The following is a 16,655-nucleotide window of genomic DNA, read 5'->3' on the forward strand; positions in this document are numbered from 1 at the left end:
CGCTAATGCCCCACCTCCCCCTCGTACCCCATCCTTTATTTTTATACACACATTCTTTCTCTCACTCTCCTTTTTCTCCCTCTGTCCCTCTCACTATACCCTTTGCCCATCCTCTGGGTTTTCCACACCTCCCCCTTTTCCTTCTCCCTGGGCCTCCTGTCCCATGATCCTCTCATATCCCTTTTGCCAATCACCTGTCCAGCTCTTGGCTCCATCCCTCCCCCTCCTGTCTTCTCCTATCATTTTGGATCTCCCCTCCCCCTCCCACTAGCTCTTCCTTCAGTTAGTCCTGACGAAGGGTCTCTGCCTGAAACATCGACTGTACCTCTTCCTAGAGATGCTGCCTGGCCTGCTGCGTTCACCAGCAACTTTGATGTGTGTTGCTTGATACTTATTAGTCAGTTTCATCATTGAATTGAATTCACTTTATTTCTTACATTCTTCTATACATGAGTAAAAATCTATGTTACATCTCCATCTAAATGTGCCATGTGCAACATATTAATTTATAATAAATAGAACAATCACTGTAATATACAGTACACTCAAATCAGCGTGAATTAATCGATCTGGTGGCCTGGTTGAAGAAGCTGTCCCGAAGCCTGTTGGTCCTGGCTTTTATGCTGCAGTATTGCTCCCTGGATGGTAGCAGCTGTAATAGATGGTGATTAGGGTGACTTGGGTCCTCAATGATCCTACGGGCCCTTTTTACACACCTGTCCTTGTAAACGTCCTGAATCATGGGAAGTTCACAACTACAGATGCGTTGGGCTGCCCGCGCCACTCTCTGCAGAGTTCTGTGATTAAAGGAAGTACAGTTCCCATACCAGGCAGTGATGCAGCCAGTCAAGATGCTCTCAATTGTGCCCCTGTAGAAAGTTCTTAGGATTTGGGGGCCCACACCAAACTTCTTCAACTCTTTGAGGTGAAAGAGGTGCTGTTGTGCTTTTTTCACCACACAGCTGGTGTGTACAGATCACGTGAGGTCCTTGGTGATGTGGATGCCGAGGAACTTAAAGCTGTTTAGCCCCTCAGCCCCAGATCCATTGACGTCAATAGGAGTTAGCCCATCTCCATTCCTCCTGTAATCCACAAACAGCTCCTTTGTTTTTGCGACATTGAGGGAGAGGTTGCTTTCTTAACACCACTGTGTCAGAGAGATGACTTCTTCCCTGTCGGCCAGCTCATTATTGTTTGAGATAAGGCCAATCAATGTAGTGTCATTGGCAAATTTAAGTAGCAGATTAGAGCTGTGGGTGGCATTACGGTCATGGGTATACAGGGAGTAAAGGAGGGGACTTACAGGAGCCCCTCAGGGCTGTGTACTATTGAGAGTCAGAGGGTTGGAGGTGAGGGAGCCTGCTGGCGATCCGACAGGAAGTCCAGGATCCAGCTGCAAAAGGCAGCATCGAGGCTGTCTGCTTGAGTTTTCCTGTGTTGTAATTGTGTTCATAAACGGTTAGGTCCTCATTTATGTACAAATCATTCTGCAATCAGTACACTGAGCTCCAAATGAGTTAGCTTATTAATCTTTCATACTTTACTTTGAACTTAAATATACTGGTTGTGGTTTGGAATGTTCTGGAAAAAAACACTGGCTTTATTTCAGACGTAGAAATTTTTATCTATAAACTGATATTTTGATTTCAGATCAAGGTGTTTAATGATTTTTTTTTCAAGATCATAGTAGAGCTTTTATTCTCTGATTCAGTTGTTTAAGAAGTCCAGGGCTTTTCCTACAAGGTATGAAGCTCATAACCCATTGTTCATTATTTTCAGAAAATTACTGATGGCCCATTTTTTTGGTAAAATATTACAGAATAACTCCATTATGTCCTTTGGCTCCCAGATTATCATGGACTGGAATTGTGGAGTTATCGGTTATTTTCACGCATTCAGTACACACAATCACCACAATTACTGTTGATTACTGAGACCCAAATATCAAAGTTCACAGTAAATTTATTGTCAAAGTACTTGTATAATCATATACAACCCTGAGATTCATTTTTTGCAGGCATTCACAGTAAATACAAGAAACACAATAGAATCAATGAAAGATGGCACCCAACAGGAAGGACAAACAGCCAATGTGCAAATGACAACAAACTGCAAATACAAGAATAAAGAAAAAATGAAATAACAATAAGTAAATAAGCAATAAATATTGAGAACATGAGATGAGGAGTCCTTGAAAGTGAGTCCAGAGGTTGTGGGAACAGTTCAGTGATGGATCCAGTGAAGTTATCCCCTTTGGTTCAGGAGCTCCGTAACATTAAACCTATTGTACCTTGACATTCATGAATACACGATTTTCACTCCCTTGAAGTTTTCATGTTTTATTGTTTTACAACATTGAATCACAGTGGAATTAATTTGGCTTTTTTGATGCTGATCAATAGAAAAATATGTTTGTGTCAAAGTTGAAACAGATCTCTACAAAGTGATCTAAATTAATTACAATTATAAAACACAAAATAATTGTTTGCATAAGTATTCACTCCCTTCAAGTCAGTATTTAGTAGATGCATCTTTGGCTGCAATTACAGCCTTGAGTCTGTATGGGTAGGTCTCTACCAGGTTTGCACATCTAGACACTACAATTTTTCCCCATTCTTCTTAACAAAACTGTTGAAGCTCTGCCAGATTGCATGGGGATCACGAGTAAACAGACCTTTTCAAGTCCAGCCACAAATTCACAATTGGATTGAGGTCTGGACTCTGACTTGGCCACTTCAGTGTGGTAGTTGTTATTTAGCCATTTCTCTGTAGCTTTGGCCTTATGCTTGGGGTCATTTTCTTGCTGGAAAACAAATTTTCTCCTGAGTCGCAGTTCTCTTGCAGACTGCATCGGGTTTTGTTCCAGGATTTCCCTGTATCTTACTGCATTCATTTTACCCTCTACCTTCACAAGCCTTCCAGGGCCTGTTGCAGTGAAGCATCTCCACAGCATGATGCAGCACCACCATGCTTCACAGTAGGGATAGTGTGTTTTGGATGATGTGCGGTGTTTGGCTGATGCCAAACATAGTGTTTAGTCTGATGGCCAAAAACTCAATTTTGGTTTCATCAAGCCATAAAACCTCCTTCCAGCTGACTTCAGAGTCTCCCACATGCCTTCTGGTAAACTCTAGGTGAGATTTCAATGCGAGTTATTTTCAATAGTGGCTTTCTATTTGCTACTCTTGTATAAAGCTGCGACTGGTGAAGCACATGGGCAACAGTTGTAGTATGTGCAGTCTCTCCCATCTCAGCCACTGAAGCTTGTAAACTCTTTCAGAGATGTCATAGGTCTCTTGGCAGCCTCCCTCAGTAGTCCCTCCTTGCATGATCACTCATTTTGAGGACGGCCTGCTGTAGGCAAATTTCCAGCTGTGCCATGTTCTTTCCATTTCTTGATGATTGACTTAACTGTACTCCAACGAATATTCAGTGACTTGGAAATTTTCTTGTATCTATCTCTTGGCTTGTGCTTTTCAGTAACATGTTCATTGAGTTGCTCGGTGCGTTCTTTTGTCTTTATGGTGTAGTTTCTACTGGGATACTGACTCACTAGCAGTTGGACCTTCCAGATACAGGTGTATTTTTACTACGATCAATTCAAACACCTTAACTGCACAAAGGTCTCCTAAAACAGATCTCTATTTAACTAATTATGTGTCTTCTAAGACCAATGGGCTGCACCAGTGATGGTTTGGTGTGTCATATTAAGGGATGTGAATACTTATGCAATCAATTATTTTGTATTTTATATTTGTAATTAATTTAGATCACTTCATAGAGATCTGTTTTCACTTTGACACAAAAGTATTTTTCTGTTGATCAGTGTCAAAAAAGCCAAATCAAATCCATTGTGATTCAATATTGTAGAACAATAAAACATGAAAACTTCAAGGGGTGAATACTTTTTATCGGCACTGCACATTTTCTACACAGAAAATTATGTATTTGTGAGTGTCACAGTACAATAGATTTAATGTAACAGTACTGCTAACAATATGCTGTAGATCCCTATTCAATTGTGCAATCATGTAACTTTTCAGAAATATTTCAAGTATTAAATAAAATAGGGATTTTAGAAAAGAGAATTACAAATGGGATAAGGGTACTGAAGGAAGCAGAGTTATGAAATTTGGATGCATAATGGCTTCTGAGAAAAGTGTATGATTTTCTTTTATAATTGTGTGTGCAAAGAAAGGTTGAGGCCATGGGTCTAAATAGATGATGTATATTTCAGTTACAGTTTAAGATCATAGAGTTCAGAAAGAAGTAATAAAAGTAAGTCAATTTTAAAGCAAGAGTAAAGTTAATCTACGAAATAGATAAGGCAAACTTCAGAGTATAATGAAAATGAACAAAAACACCTTCAGAAACTGTTAGTTCCAAACAAAACTGAGTTAACATTCTGATAGATCCCCAATGAGTAGTACAGCTGTATCAAAATGGCCAATATTGTTCATCGTGTCTTTTGATGATATGGAGTTAATAACAAAATATTATCAAAATTTTATATAGGAACACACCAAAAAGAATATTCAACAAATAGAGGTCAACTTCAATATTGAAGCTTTATTTTCATAATGTTTTATTTTTTAATTTCAAGAACTTCTTAAATCTTACATCATCACAAAACTCATTAATTTTTTTATTGGGCACAATTTATGTTCATATCAAGGAAGAAAATAAGCAGTTTAACAATTCAAGGAATATCTATCTGTGAGAAAATGAAACCACATGACGAAATTAAATTATTTTACATTTATGTTTTTTAACAATAGGATGTACATTATGTAATCTTTCTAACAATTACCATAATTTCAAACATTGTTGTGAAATACTTACGAGCAGATGTTGCCTTATATGATGTTAATTTCATTTATGTCATCAGAACTAAAGCATTTGTACACTTCCAAAAGAAATCTGTTAAAAATTTTGTTCACTTTTATTGTGTTTTTGTAACTCCTTAATATAAAGCATCTTTGTACTAATCATAAAAAAATAGATATCCTGTTTACCTATCTTCTTGGATGCCTATAGCTATTTTGTAATCAGTAATAGCATGATCAATCAAACCCAAATGGCCTCGAACATCCGCACGGAGTTTGTAAAATAGAGCATCACCTGGTTTTAGTTGTAGTGCTGCAAAAGTATGATTAAAAGCATGTTAAAATATAATCAGTACAATGTTAGCAATCATTGTGTGAATAATTAAAGTTGAAAAGATTTGTCTTCATTATTATTTTAATTTGAATTATTTTAGGAGTATTTCTAAGAATGGAAATATGATTTAATATTGTGACGCTCTGGAGGGGGCATAGTTGACAGCCCACCCCTGCATTTCTATAACCAGTACTATTTATTGTTCTTGTGTTAAAATGCTTTTGTGGGATTCTGGTGGGAAGTTCTAGTTCATTTATTGTCATATGCTAGCTTGGGTTATACAGTTATTCACTTGTGTATTTGTGGGTCACCGTAACTGTAACCAGAGTATGTGATGGTCACCTCCCCTGTCTGTATGCGACTGGAGGGGGCGGGTGGGGGTTGGGGATGGTCACCTCCCCTGTCTGTATGCGACTGGAGGGGGGGTGGAGGGTGGGGATGGTCACCTCCCCTGTCTGTATGTGACTGGGGGTGGGGGTGGGGGGTGCTGGTCATCTCCCCTGTCTGTATGCGACTGGCGGGGGGGGAGGTTCACTCTCCAGGTCATGGTGCCCGATTTATTTTGTGTTTATCACAATAAAACGCTTGTAGAGTTCAACGAGCTTCCTCGTGTGTCATTATGGACCAAATGCTCGCCACAATATTCTTGCAATGTACTGGTAAAAGTTTGCACTTTAAAATAAGGAAAATAACAATGTAGGAATCTAGTGAACCATCCATATAAAAAAAACAGAAAAGTAACAGAAATATGCACTTGCATTCAGAAAATGCCCAGTAAGTATATTCCAAACAACACTAAAAAGGATTTCCCTCAATGTTTTATTTTATTGTTCTACATTTTCCTACATGTGATGTGAAAATTTTAGTTGTATATTTCATTCTGTGAATTGGGCTTTACGAAGGGCTGGAGTTTGATCTATTTTGTATTGCAGTATAATATTATCTGACATTAAGTTGTCATAATGCTGCCTAAATAATTTTGAGGACTGTAATATTGATTTGTTTTTGTTTTATTTGGGATTAGCCAAAAGAATTGCTTTTTTAAGCTCAAACAAATTTGTAACATAAATTAAGCTAATGACCTATTCTGCTTTTTTTTGATAGTAAACATAATTTTTGCATTTCATAATTTTGTGCACACTTTGAGTTGATGGAAGAAATTTCAAAACATGGCACAGCAGTTCTCAAGAATTAATTGAACCATATATTTGGTACTGGATTACACAAATGAGATTCTACATTAAGATCACACACAAAATGCTGGAGGAACTCAGCAGGCCAGACAGTATCTATGGAAAAGAGTACACTCGACGTTTTGGGCTGAGACTCTTCAGCAGTGACATACGTGACACAGTATAATTCAGCTTTTTAACTGATTATAGCTATGCAAGGAAAATTTACTAGAGTTTTTCACTGGCTCTCACTGCACTTATTACACTACAAAATATACATAAAGAATGCACATGCTTTATCTTACCTTGTGAATAATCTTTCTCAGCTTCCTGGTACTGCTTTAGTGTGGCATATAGGTTTGCTCTGTTAAAGTATATGTGAGCTGAGTAAGGACTAAGGTTAATAGCTTGTTCAAAGTCCTCCAGTGCCTCTTTGACATGCCTAAGCATAACACAGCAAATTGCTCGATTCAGCAAAGCAGACTCGTCTCTAGGTTGCAGATCAATTGCCTTAGTGTAGTGGTTATGAGCCTGAAAAGTAATTTTGTTGAGATAATTAAAAGTTGTTACATTGTATTGCTGGAAATCCTTCTAGTTAGCGCAGTTGGGTTAATTCTATCTAGTGCTTCCTCACAAAGAGTGAACCCACAGAAAACACCTGGCCTGGATGGTGTAGCCAGTCATGTTGTTAGATCCTATACAGATAGGCTTGTGGAGGTAAATGCAGATATCTTTAAGTTCTCTTACTTCAATCTGAGGTTACCACCTAATTTAAGAAAACCACTATCATCCCAGTACCTAAGAAAAATAATGTAACATGCCCAAATAACTACTACCCAATGGCTGTGATATTCACCAACAAGAAGAGCTGTGAGAGGCTGGTCATGGCATGTATTATCTTCAGCTTCTCAGACAATCTTAGTCCACTGGAATTTGCTTACAGCTGAAACAGGTCCATGTCAGATTCCTCCGGCCCTACATCTCCAAAGCATACAAGTTGGACTATTTGTTAGTTGACCACAGCTCTGTCTTCGATACTATAATTCCAAGAAAACTCGTCTCCAAACTCAGATTTGGTACTTAGCACCTCCGTTTGCAACTGGATCCTTGACTTCCTGACCAACAGACTGCAATCTTTAAGGATAGGCAGGATCACCTCTGCCACAATCACCTGCAACACTGTTGCCCCACAAGGTGCTCTCCTCAGCCTCCAACTCTATTACCTATACACTTATGACTCTAGCCAGATTCCATTCTAACTCCCTTTAAAGTTTGCAGATGACACAACCACAGTGGTCCAAATCTCAAATACAATGTATTGGACTACAGAAAGGAGATAAGAGTCTAGTGATGTGGCCTTTCCCTGAATGTCAGGTAAACAAAAGAGCTGGTCATTGGCTTCAGGAAGAGCAGTGCGGTGCACATGCTCCTGTTTATATCAATGGTGCTGAGGCTGAGAGGGTTGAAAACTTAAGTTCCTAAGGTGAATATCACCTATTGCCTGTTCCAGTACAACTACAAAGATGCCTCGGCCAAGAAAGCTCCCTAATACCTCGACGACTTCAGGAGGCTAAAGCAATTTAACATGTACTTGTCAACACCTTACCAATTTTATCAATGCACTGTAGAAAGCATTTATCTGGACGACTAGCAGTTTGGTATGGCAACTGCTATGCCCGAGATTGCAAGAAACTTTAGAGTTGTGCACACTGCTCAGCATATCGCAGAAACCAGCCTCCCCTCCATGCACACTTGTCTACACTTCAGGGTGCCTCGGTAAGGCAGCCAATATCATCAAAGACCATCCTCACTCCAGACATTCTCCCTTTTCCCCCATCCCAATGGGCAGAAGGGATAAAAGCCTGAAAGTATGTACCACCTCAAGGAGAGCTTCTACACTGCTGTTATAAGGCTGTTGAACAGTACCTAATACAAAAGGATGGATTTCTGATCTCACGATTATTTTGGCCTTGCATCTTATTGTCTGCCTCCACTGCACTTTCTCTGTACTTGTAACACATGTTTCCACATTCTGTCATCTTTCTTTGTATTACCATGTGCGCTACAGTGGCGTAGCGGTTAGTGTGACGCTATTACAGCTCAGGGCATCGGAGTTTGGACTTCAATTTTGATGTCATCTGTAAAGAGTCTATACTTCCTCCCTGTGGAATGTGTGGGTTTTCTCTAGGCCATCCGGTTTCCTCCCATAGTCCAAAGATGTACAGTTTAGTAGGTAATTGGTCATTGGAAATTGGCTATATCAGGGATTGCTGGGTGGTACGGCTCGAAGGGCTTATTCTGTGTTGCACTTCTAACTACCTCAATGCATTATTGTAATGAAATGATTTATAGGTGGTATGCAAAACTAAACTTTTTATTATACCTCGGTATATATGACAATAATGAACCAATTTACCCAAAGCATATTATTAACCAAGACCTGGAACATATCTATAAGTAATCACCGAAGCAGCATATTTCTTTGTCAAAGGACAAAGCTGTTTGTGATATGTCCCATTCTTTTCTTCTTCTAAATTTTATTTTTATTTGGATAAGGTGTTCACAAGTAATACAAACTTTTTTTCCCTCGGGATTAATAAAGTATATCTATCTATCTATTCTTAAACATATATAACCTTTTCCATTTTTTATGTGATATTGATTTGTACATTCACAAGTGCACATTGAGATAATATAGAAAATAATTGGGCACTCAAATAGATGTTTATGTGCAATTGTAATTCTACTCTACTAAATAATGATAATAGTTGTTATAAAAATATTCAAATACATTCAAGCCAAGGGTGCTTATGTTAACACTATTACTACGTTGGTGAGACAAACAGTATAAACCATTAGGAGAGTCATCTAAAGTCTGCTCGCTCTGGGGTTATAAATTCAATCCATTTATTCCAAATTTGATAAAATTTTTCCTTCTGAGTTCTCAGAGAGTAGGTCATCTTTTCCATTTTAAATATTTTCAAAATGATTTCATGCCAATCTTATGTAGGTGATGTTGGATTTAACCACTTTCTGGTGATTGATTTCTTACTTGCCGCTAAAAGGGCCTGCAGCAGCTTTATATCTTTCTTCTGTTCCAAAAACAAAACATGCCCCAAGTAGAGAGTCTCAAAGTTCAGAGGTATCTGAGTCTTAAATACCTTAACTAATGTTCTGCAAATACCTTTCCAATATAAACTTAATTTAGGGCAATCCCAAAAAAATAGAAATGATTTGCCTCCTTGGAGCCACACCTTCTCCAACACACCACATTTGTGTCTTCATATTTTTTCTGGTATGGGGTCTTGAAGTATCTTATAATATTTTTCCAACAATGTTCTCTCCAAATCAAAGAGTTAATCGAAGACCACTGGAAGCAGCATATTTTCCCCCAAGCCTCCTCCGAAAGTACCAACCCTGCTTTCTCCCACTACTCTTTAACATACAGTGTGTTTTCATTTTTGGCATGAGAGAGGGCATTATATAATTGAGAAATTGATTTACTTGGTATTGAACTATAAGCTGAACTCAGAATCTTGAAAAATTCTAATCCTACTATTGATAAGTCTGTATATCTGCAGCTCTGGTTAACATGACGTCATACTTGAAGGTACCTAAAAAAAAAGTCATTGTGTTCTAGGCCATGTTTGTCCTGCAGGGATTGAAAACTTTGTAATACACTTTGATGTGTGAATGAGAGGTAGGTTGTAAGACCTTTCTTTATCCACAGTTCAAATCTTTTATCTCCTCTGCTGGGAAGAAATTCGGTATCATAAGCACACCATCTAAAAAATTTTAACATGTTATTGATTCCACATGAATTAGCCACCTTCTGCCATACTTGTAATGTGAGATTTATCCAGCTGTTTTTAATCTTTTCCAATTGGGCCATCAATCCTTTGTCCACTATTGAGGCCTGTAGAGGAAAACTGTCAATCAATCCAAATGCTATTTCCATCCATCTAGCCTTGTATTCCCTATTGCACCAATATAACAGAGGGGTTATCTGTGATGCATAAAAATAATTTCTCAACAAGGAAGTGCCATACCTCCTCCTCCCTTTCCTAACTGTAAGGTGTTAAATCGGATTCTAGGTTTCTTTCTTTGCCAGATAATGCAGGAAATCCATTTGTCCCATTCCCTGAGTTGATTATCATCCACCTCCACAGGTAAAGTCTGGAAAAGGTGAAGTAACCAAGGGAGAATATTCATTTTTATGGTATTTATCCTTGAATTTAAACTTAAAAGGGGATAAGATTCCACTTATGTATACCTGCTTTTATCTCTGAAATTAATGGCCCATAATTTACCTGTGACAATGTTGGAAGATCTTTTGTCAAGGTTATTCCTAAATATTTTAATGATTTAGCTTTCCACTTAAGATCATATGTATCCTGCAGTTTTTGGATGCTGTATAATTTAAGGACAAAACCTGCGTTTTCTTTACATTAATTTTATAGCCTGATATTTTCCCGAACTCATCCAACAGTGTAAACAATCCTATAAATGATTTTTCTGGTTCACTCAAATAGACTAAAACATCATCTGTGAATAGCATCATCTTCTGTTCAATCCCTGCCACCCTGATGCCTTTTACAATTTTTTATTAGTTGGGCAAGAGGTTCAATTTATAGTGCAATAGGAGAGGAGAAATTGGGCATCCCTGTCTAGTTCCTCTCCCTAAAATAAAGAGTCACAGAGGTCCCCATTTATCTTAATTCAAGCTATAGAGCTGTCATATAAAGTCTGGATTACTTTAATAAACTTTTAACATAGAATAGTACAGCACAGTACAGGCCCTTTGGCCCACAATGTTTTGCCGACCCTCAAACCCTGCCTCCCATATAACCCCCCACATTAAATTCCTCCATATACCTGTCCAGTAGTCTCCTAAATTTCACTAGTCTATCTGCATCCACCACTGACTCAGGCAGTGCATTCCACGCACCAACCACTCTCTGAGTAAAAAACCTTCCTCTAATATCCCTCTTGAACTTCCCACCCCTTACCTTAAAGCCATGTCCTCTTGTATTGAGCAGTGGTGCCCTGGGGAGGAGGCGCTGGCTATCCACTCTATCTATTCCTCTTAATATCTTGTATACCTCTATCATGTCTCCTCTCATCCTCCTCCTCTCCAAAGAGTAAAGCCCTAGCTCCCTTAATCTCTGATCATAATGCATACTCTCTAAACCAGGCAGCCTCCTGGTAAATCTCCTCTGTACCCTTTCCAATGCTTCCACATCCTTCCTATAGTGAGGCTACCAGAACTGGACACAGTACTCCAAATGTGGCCTAACCATTGTTTTATAGAGCTGCATAATTACCTCGCGACTCTTAAACTCTATCCCTCGACTTATGAAAGCTAACACCCCATAAGCTTTCTTAACTACCCTATCTACCTGTGAGGCAACTTTCAGGGATCTGTGGACATGTACCCCCAGATCCCTCTACTCCTCCACACTACCAAGTATCCTGCCATTTACTTTGTACTCTGCCTTGGAGTTTGTTCTTCCAAAGTGTACCACCTCACACTTCTCAGGGTTGAACTCCATCTGCCACTTCTCAGCCCACTTCTGCATCCTATCAATGTCCCTCTGCAATCTTCGACAATCCTCTACACTATCCACAACACCACCAACCTTTGTGTCATCTGCAAACTTGCCAACCCACCCTTCTACCCCCACATCCAGGTCATTTAAAAAAAAAATCACGAAAAGTAGAGGTCCCAGAACCGATCCTTGTGGGACACCACTAGTCACAACCCTCCAATCCGAATGTACTCCCTCCACCACGACCCTCTGCTTTCTGCAGGCAAGCCAATTCTGAATGCACCTGGCCAAACTTCCCTGGATCCCATGCCTTCTAACTTTCTGAATAAGCCTACCGTGTGGAACCTTTTCTTGAAAGCCAAATCTTCCTAACACTCTGTATAGGAATACCCAACTAACTGAATCAAAAGCTTTCTCAGCGTCTAATCCCACTACCATTGTCTCTGTCCCATTCTTAATAACCTGTTCTAGTAGGTGTAAAGTTCTTCTTGCGTCGTCCTGAGTTTGTCTTTGCTGATTGAATCCAGTCTGGTCTAAGTGGATGAGGCCAGGTAGAAGCTTTTCCAGTCTACGAGCTAATACAGATGTAAATAATTTGTAGTCCACTGATTGGCTGGTAATTACAACATTCTAGTTTATCTTTACCCACTTCACGAATAACTGAGATAATCGCCTCGCTCCAGGAAGGTGGAATTTCTCCTCTGTAAGATCCAATTAAAGGTGTTAAGTAATAATGGAACTAACTGTGACTTCAGCGATTTTTACCACTCTGAGGTAAACCCATCAGAGACTGGAGACTTTCCGGCCTTTAATCTAGAGATGGCCGCGTTCTGTTCTTTGGCAGTTACTGGTTCTAATAGGCCTTCATTTCCTAAATCTGTGAGCTTGGGTAGATCTAACGAATTCAGGAAAGTGTCTATAATAGGGCTCATTGGAGGCCCGAGGTTGAGAGTACAGCTTTCGATAATATGTTTCAAAACTCTCTTGAATTTTTCCTATTGTATTCTCCACAAGCTTTGTTTTTGGATTCTTTATTTTATGAAGTGTATTGTCTGCTTGTTGTTTATCTAATTTATACGCTAATAATCTAGCTGATTTTCCTCCTACTTCATAATTCTTTTGTCTCAGGTAAAGAAAGTTTCTTTGAGTTTCCAATGTGTATATATCACCAATTTCACTTTGCACTTTCTTAATTTCCTGTTTTAAATTAGAACTAATTTTGTTGCTATCTACAACTTGAAGTTGTTTTAGTTTTCCTTAAGGTCTGCTAATTTTTGTGCATTGAATTTTTTCATGTGAGTAGTAATGGAAATAATTTTCCCTCTCAGTACAGCTTTCAATGTATCCCATAAGATCACTGGTGATGTTTCTCCCGTATCATTATGGTGTAAGTATTCTTTGATTTCTCCCCTTTATTTCTCCATTACTTTCAGGTTATTGAGTATATGGGAATTTAACCTCCATAGTGTTTTCCTCATTTTCCTTTCCAGAATTAGAGACTGGACTATGGTCAGACAAATCAATTGTTGCAATACGACACTCTTTTATCCTGAATCTATCTGTGTTAAATATAAAAAAAAGTCTATCTTTGAATAAGCTGAATGAGGGAAAGAATAATGCACATAGTCTTTACTAGTGGGGTGTAATTCCCTCCACACATCTATAATTCCCAGCTCCTCCATCAATGAATTCACTTTCCTAGTCAGAGGTTTATTCTGAATAACTGTTCTTGAAGAACCTAATGCAGGGTTTAACCTAATATTAAAATACCCTCCGCAGATTACTACCCTTTAAGAACTGACCATTAGGTCAAAAATATGTCTATAGAATGACCATTCACAACCTGGTGGAGCATAAACGTTCAACAATGTTACTTCATTGCCTTCTATTCTTCCTGTAATTTTTACAAATCGTCCATCCTTAGTCTCTGAAATATGTTCATAATTAAGAGCACTTGATATTAAAGTAGCTACTCCTCTTTTGTGGCCCAATTTATATGATAAATAAAATACATGCTGAAAGCTTGTTCCTTTTAATTTTGCATGTTCGGATTGGCTCATGTACGTTTCCTGAAGGAAAGCTATTTGTGCCCTCTCCTTTTTCAATTTAGACATAATCTTATTTCTCTTAGTTGGATTCAAAACCCCATGTACATTATAGGAAATTATTTTTACCAGTTCAATTTGCATTTTTCTCTAATAGAAAAAAAACACACTCCTATTCTGAACCAACAGTAAGCAATCCCTTCTCAACAGTAAACCAGAACATAAAACCAAACCCTAGGTACTTTTGAACATAGAACATTTGAAATTTTTCCAGACTTTCAACAGTGAGGCCTGAGCACCAACCCGCCTCAGTTCAGAGGGATAACCCCTGTTTCCGGTCTGTGTTAGAGGGCCCTCCGCCGACCCGCCTCAGTTCAGAGGGATAACCCCTATCTCCAGTCTGTGTTAGAGGGCCCTCCGCAGTGTGAACAGTTACAGAGAATTCTCTCCTTTTTATGTCTCCACCATATTGCTATCATTCGTTACTCCATCTAGTTTATTTTCAATTATCAGCTTTCATTTTACCTTTAAGTATGATTTACTCTTTTCGGACATTTCTCAATTATTCTACACTCTCTGTACGTTCGCTTCTGAATACTTGGAGCTTTTCCTTATAGTTTGACACTCTGGATTGAGTGGAGCGTTGTCGCCGCACTGGCTGTCATGTTCACCGCCGAATCTTCTCCAGTACTGACTCCGGTTGGGTGCTAACTTTTATGGGTAGTCCCCAAACCGCCAGATCCAACATTGCCTCTTCCACTGTAGCATAGGTTTTTGTCCCTTCGTCATAAAAGACTCTTAGCCCAGCTGGATACAGGGTCTGAAATCTGATGTTGTTTTCCTTCAGGACCCTCCGTGTTTCCGCGTATTCCTTCCATCTGGCAAGGATCCCCGGTGCGTAATCTTGGTCTAAACTGATTTTACGTTGTTCCACATAAAGCCTTTCTTTTGCCATGCCAGTTTAAGCACTTCTTCCTTCGTTCTGTAACTGAGAAATCTGACTAAAATCCATCTGGGCTGGGCATCTGCCGGGGGTTGTGGTGCCAACGCGCGGTGGGCCCTTTCTATCTGTAGGTCCTTTGAGTCTGGTATTTCAAGGTTCTCTCTAAGCAGCTTCTCCATGAAGGGCATCACCAATCCGGGTTTACTTTCAGCTCCTTCGGGAACTTCACAGATCCTCACATTTTCCCTTCTTAGTCTATTAGCTTCCACTGGAGCTGCTCTTGTAGCTTCAGCATTTCTCCTGTCACTTCCTCTGCGTTTTGCAGCCTCTCCTCAGTCCCTACAATCCTCGCTTCAGCTTCATCTAACCTCAGATTAGTCGTTTCTATTTCTCCTTTAGTATCTTCCAGCTGTTTGTTGATATCTTGTCGGAAATCACGAATCTCTCTAAGAATCAAAGTCAGATTCACTGATTCTTCCACATTATCTCCATCCTGGCTAGTCATGGGGGAGCTAGGCCCCTCGTCTTGCTGCGTCTTTTTATATTTATCAGCCCTCTGAGCGGACTTTTTATTCTTGTACTTAGACTCCATCCTTGTCCCTTTTATTGATATAGTTATACAATACTAAATATTTGTCTAATTTCAACTTTGGGGCAGTTTATGTTCTTTTTTGTCGAAAGACCTTTTCCTACGCTGTCATTCTCTTGGTGACCCGGAAGTTCTCTCCCCATTATTTTCATAAAATACACCAAACAATAAATGGTACATTGCATTCATAAAAATCATCTGTAATATTTCCCAATGCATATCTGTAGGAGTCATGTATCTACTTATTGTCTGCCTGAATTGTATTTGTGTTGAGCATCCTCACTCTGTCACAAGGGTTTGGCTGACAGTCAGTGGGCAGTGCAGCATTGGGTGGCGGTAGAAATAAATGAATATCATCAACTGTTGACTTGTATGGCAGCATAGAGTGGGGGTAAATAGGATGTACATGTTTCGTTGACTGATCATCTTTGACCACTTTTCCTGGTTTGAATTTGATCCAATTACACTCGTCTCGTTCACTTTTGTTGAAAATGAATTACGGAAGAGCCAAATGATTTTATTGGTTTGTAATAAAGGATTGAATGTACATGTTTGTACTTTATTGACTTGGATTTGTTAGTTGGAAGCGCATAATACAGTGTGATACTTCCTCTCTTAGCCTCTAAGTGACTTTTATTTTGTTTTCAAGTAGTCACTATATTTTGTCAACAAAAATTTTTATACCAAACAAACAACAGTTTATGGCAAAGCCATCAGCACAAACTACTTCGCACAATGTTTCACATTCTGAACGAAAGAGGATTGCTCAGACCTGCTGGTGAATAAAGCATTCCAACAGAAAGGAATGCAAAGAAAGGCCAGCCAGCCATCTGTGATAACTACTATCAAAACACCGAGAAGGCATGTCAGCAACGTGAGCAACTGAAGTGGTAAGCCTACCTATGGCTTTGTGTTGATTCATGCTGTGTATTTGTGGATTGAACACAGTTTGAGTGGTCAGTGCTTGCCTAGCCATTGGGGTCTGTTGCTCGATCATGTAGTGTCAGCCTGATGGTTTGTTGATCTGTCTTGTTGAAGAGCTTAAAACCCTGGTTTGTTGTGTGATTTACAAAATCCGAAAGTGCTGAAATGTTGTCCCAGTTGCTGACAGTTGAACTAAAAGCTTTCTGTTTGGTTTGATTGGTGTACTGTGGATGAGCAAATAGATTGTTTGTTGCCTGTGTTGATTCAATCGAA

The 16,655-nt window shown here is 39.1% G+C and overlaps 1 protein-coding gene across 1 annotated transcript in view; it reads right to left on the reverse strand.

Annotated features, from left to right (window-relative positions):
* Nucleotides 1-4,848: 4,848 nt before the first annotated feature.
* The window catches only part of ttc6 (tetratricopeptide repeat domain 6), a 323,626-nt gene continuing 311,819 nt past the window's right edge, over nt 4,849-16,655 (reverse strand). The window contains exons 31-32 of the mRNA XM_072279505.1: nt 6,638-6,863; nt 4,849-5,139 (exon numbers count right to left, since the gene is read on the reverse strand). Coding sequence (XP_072135606.1) covers nt 5,012-5,139; nt 6,638-6,863 — 354 coding nt within the window. The 3' untranslated portion in view covers nt 4,849-5,011. The remainder of the gene's footprint in view (nt 5,140-6,637; nt 6,864-16,655) is intronic.

This window comes from Mobula birostris, chromosome 1 (assembly GCF_030028105.1).
Source record: "Mobula birostris isolate sMobBir1 chromosome 1, sMobBir1.hap1, whole genome shotgun sequence".
Taxonomy (NCBI): Eukaryota; Metazoa; Chordata; class Chondrichthyes; order Myliobatiformes; family Myliobatidae; genus Mobula; species Mobula birostris.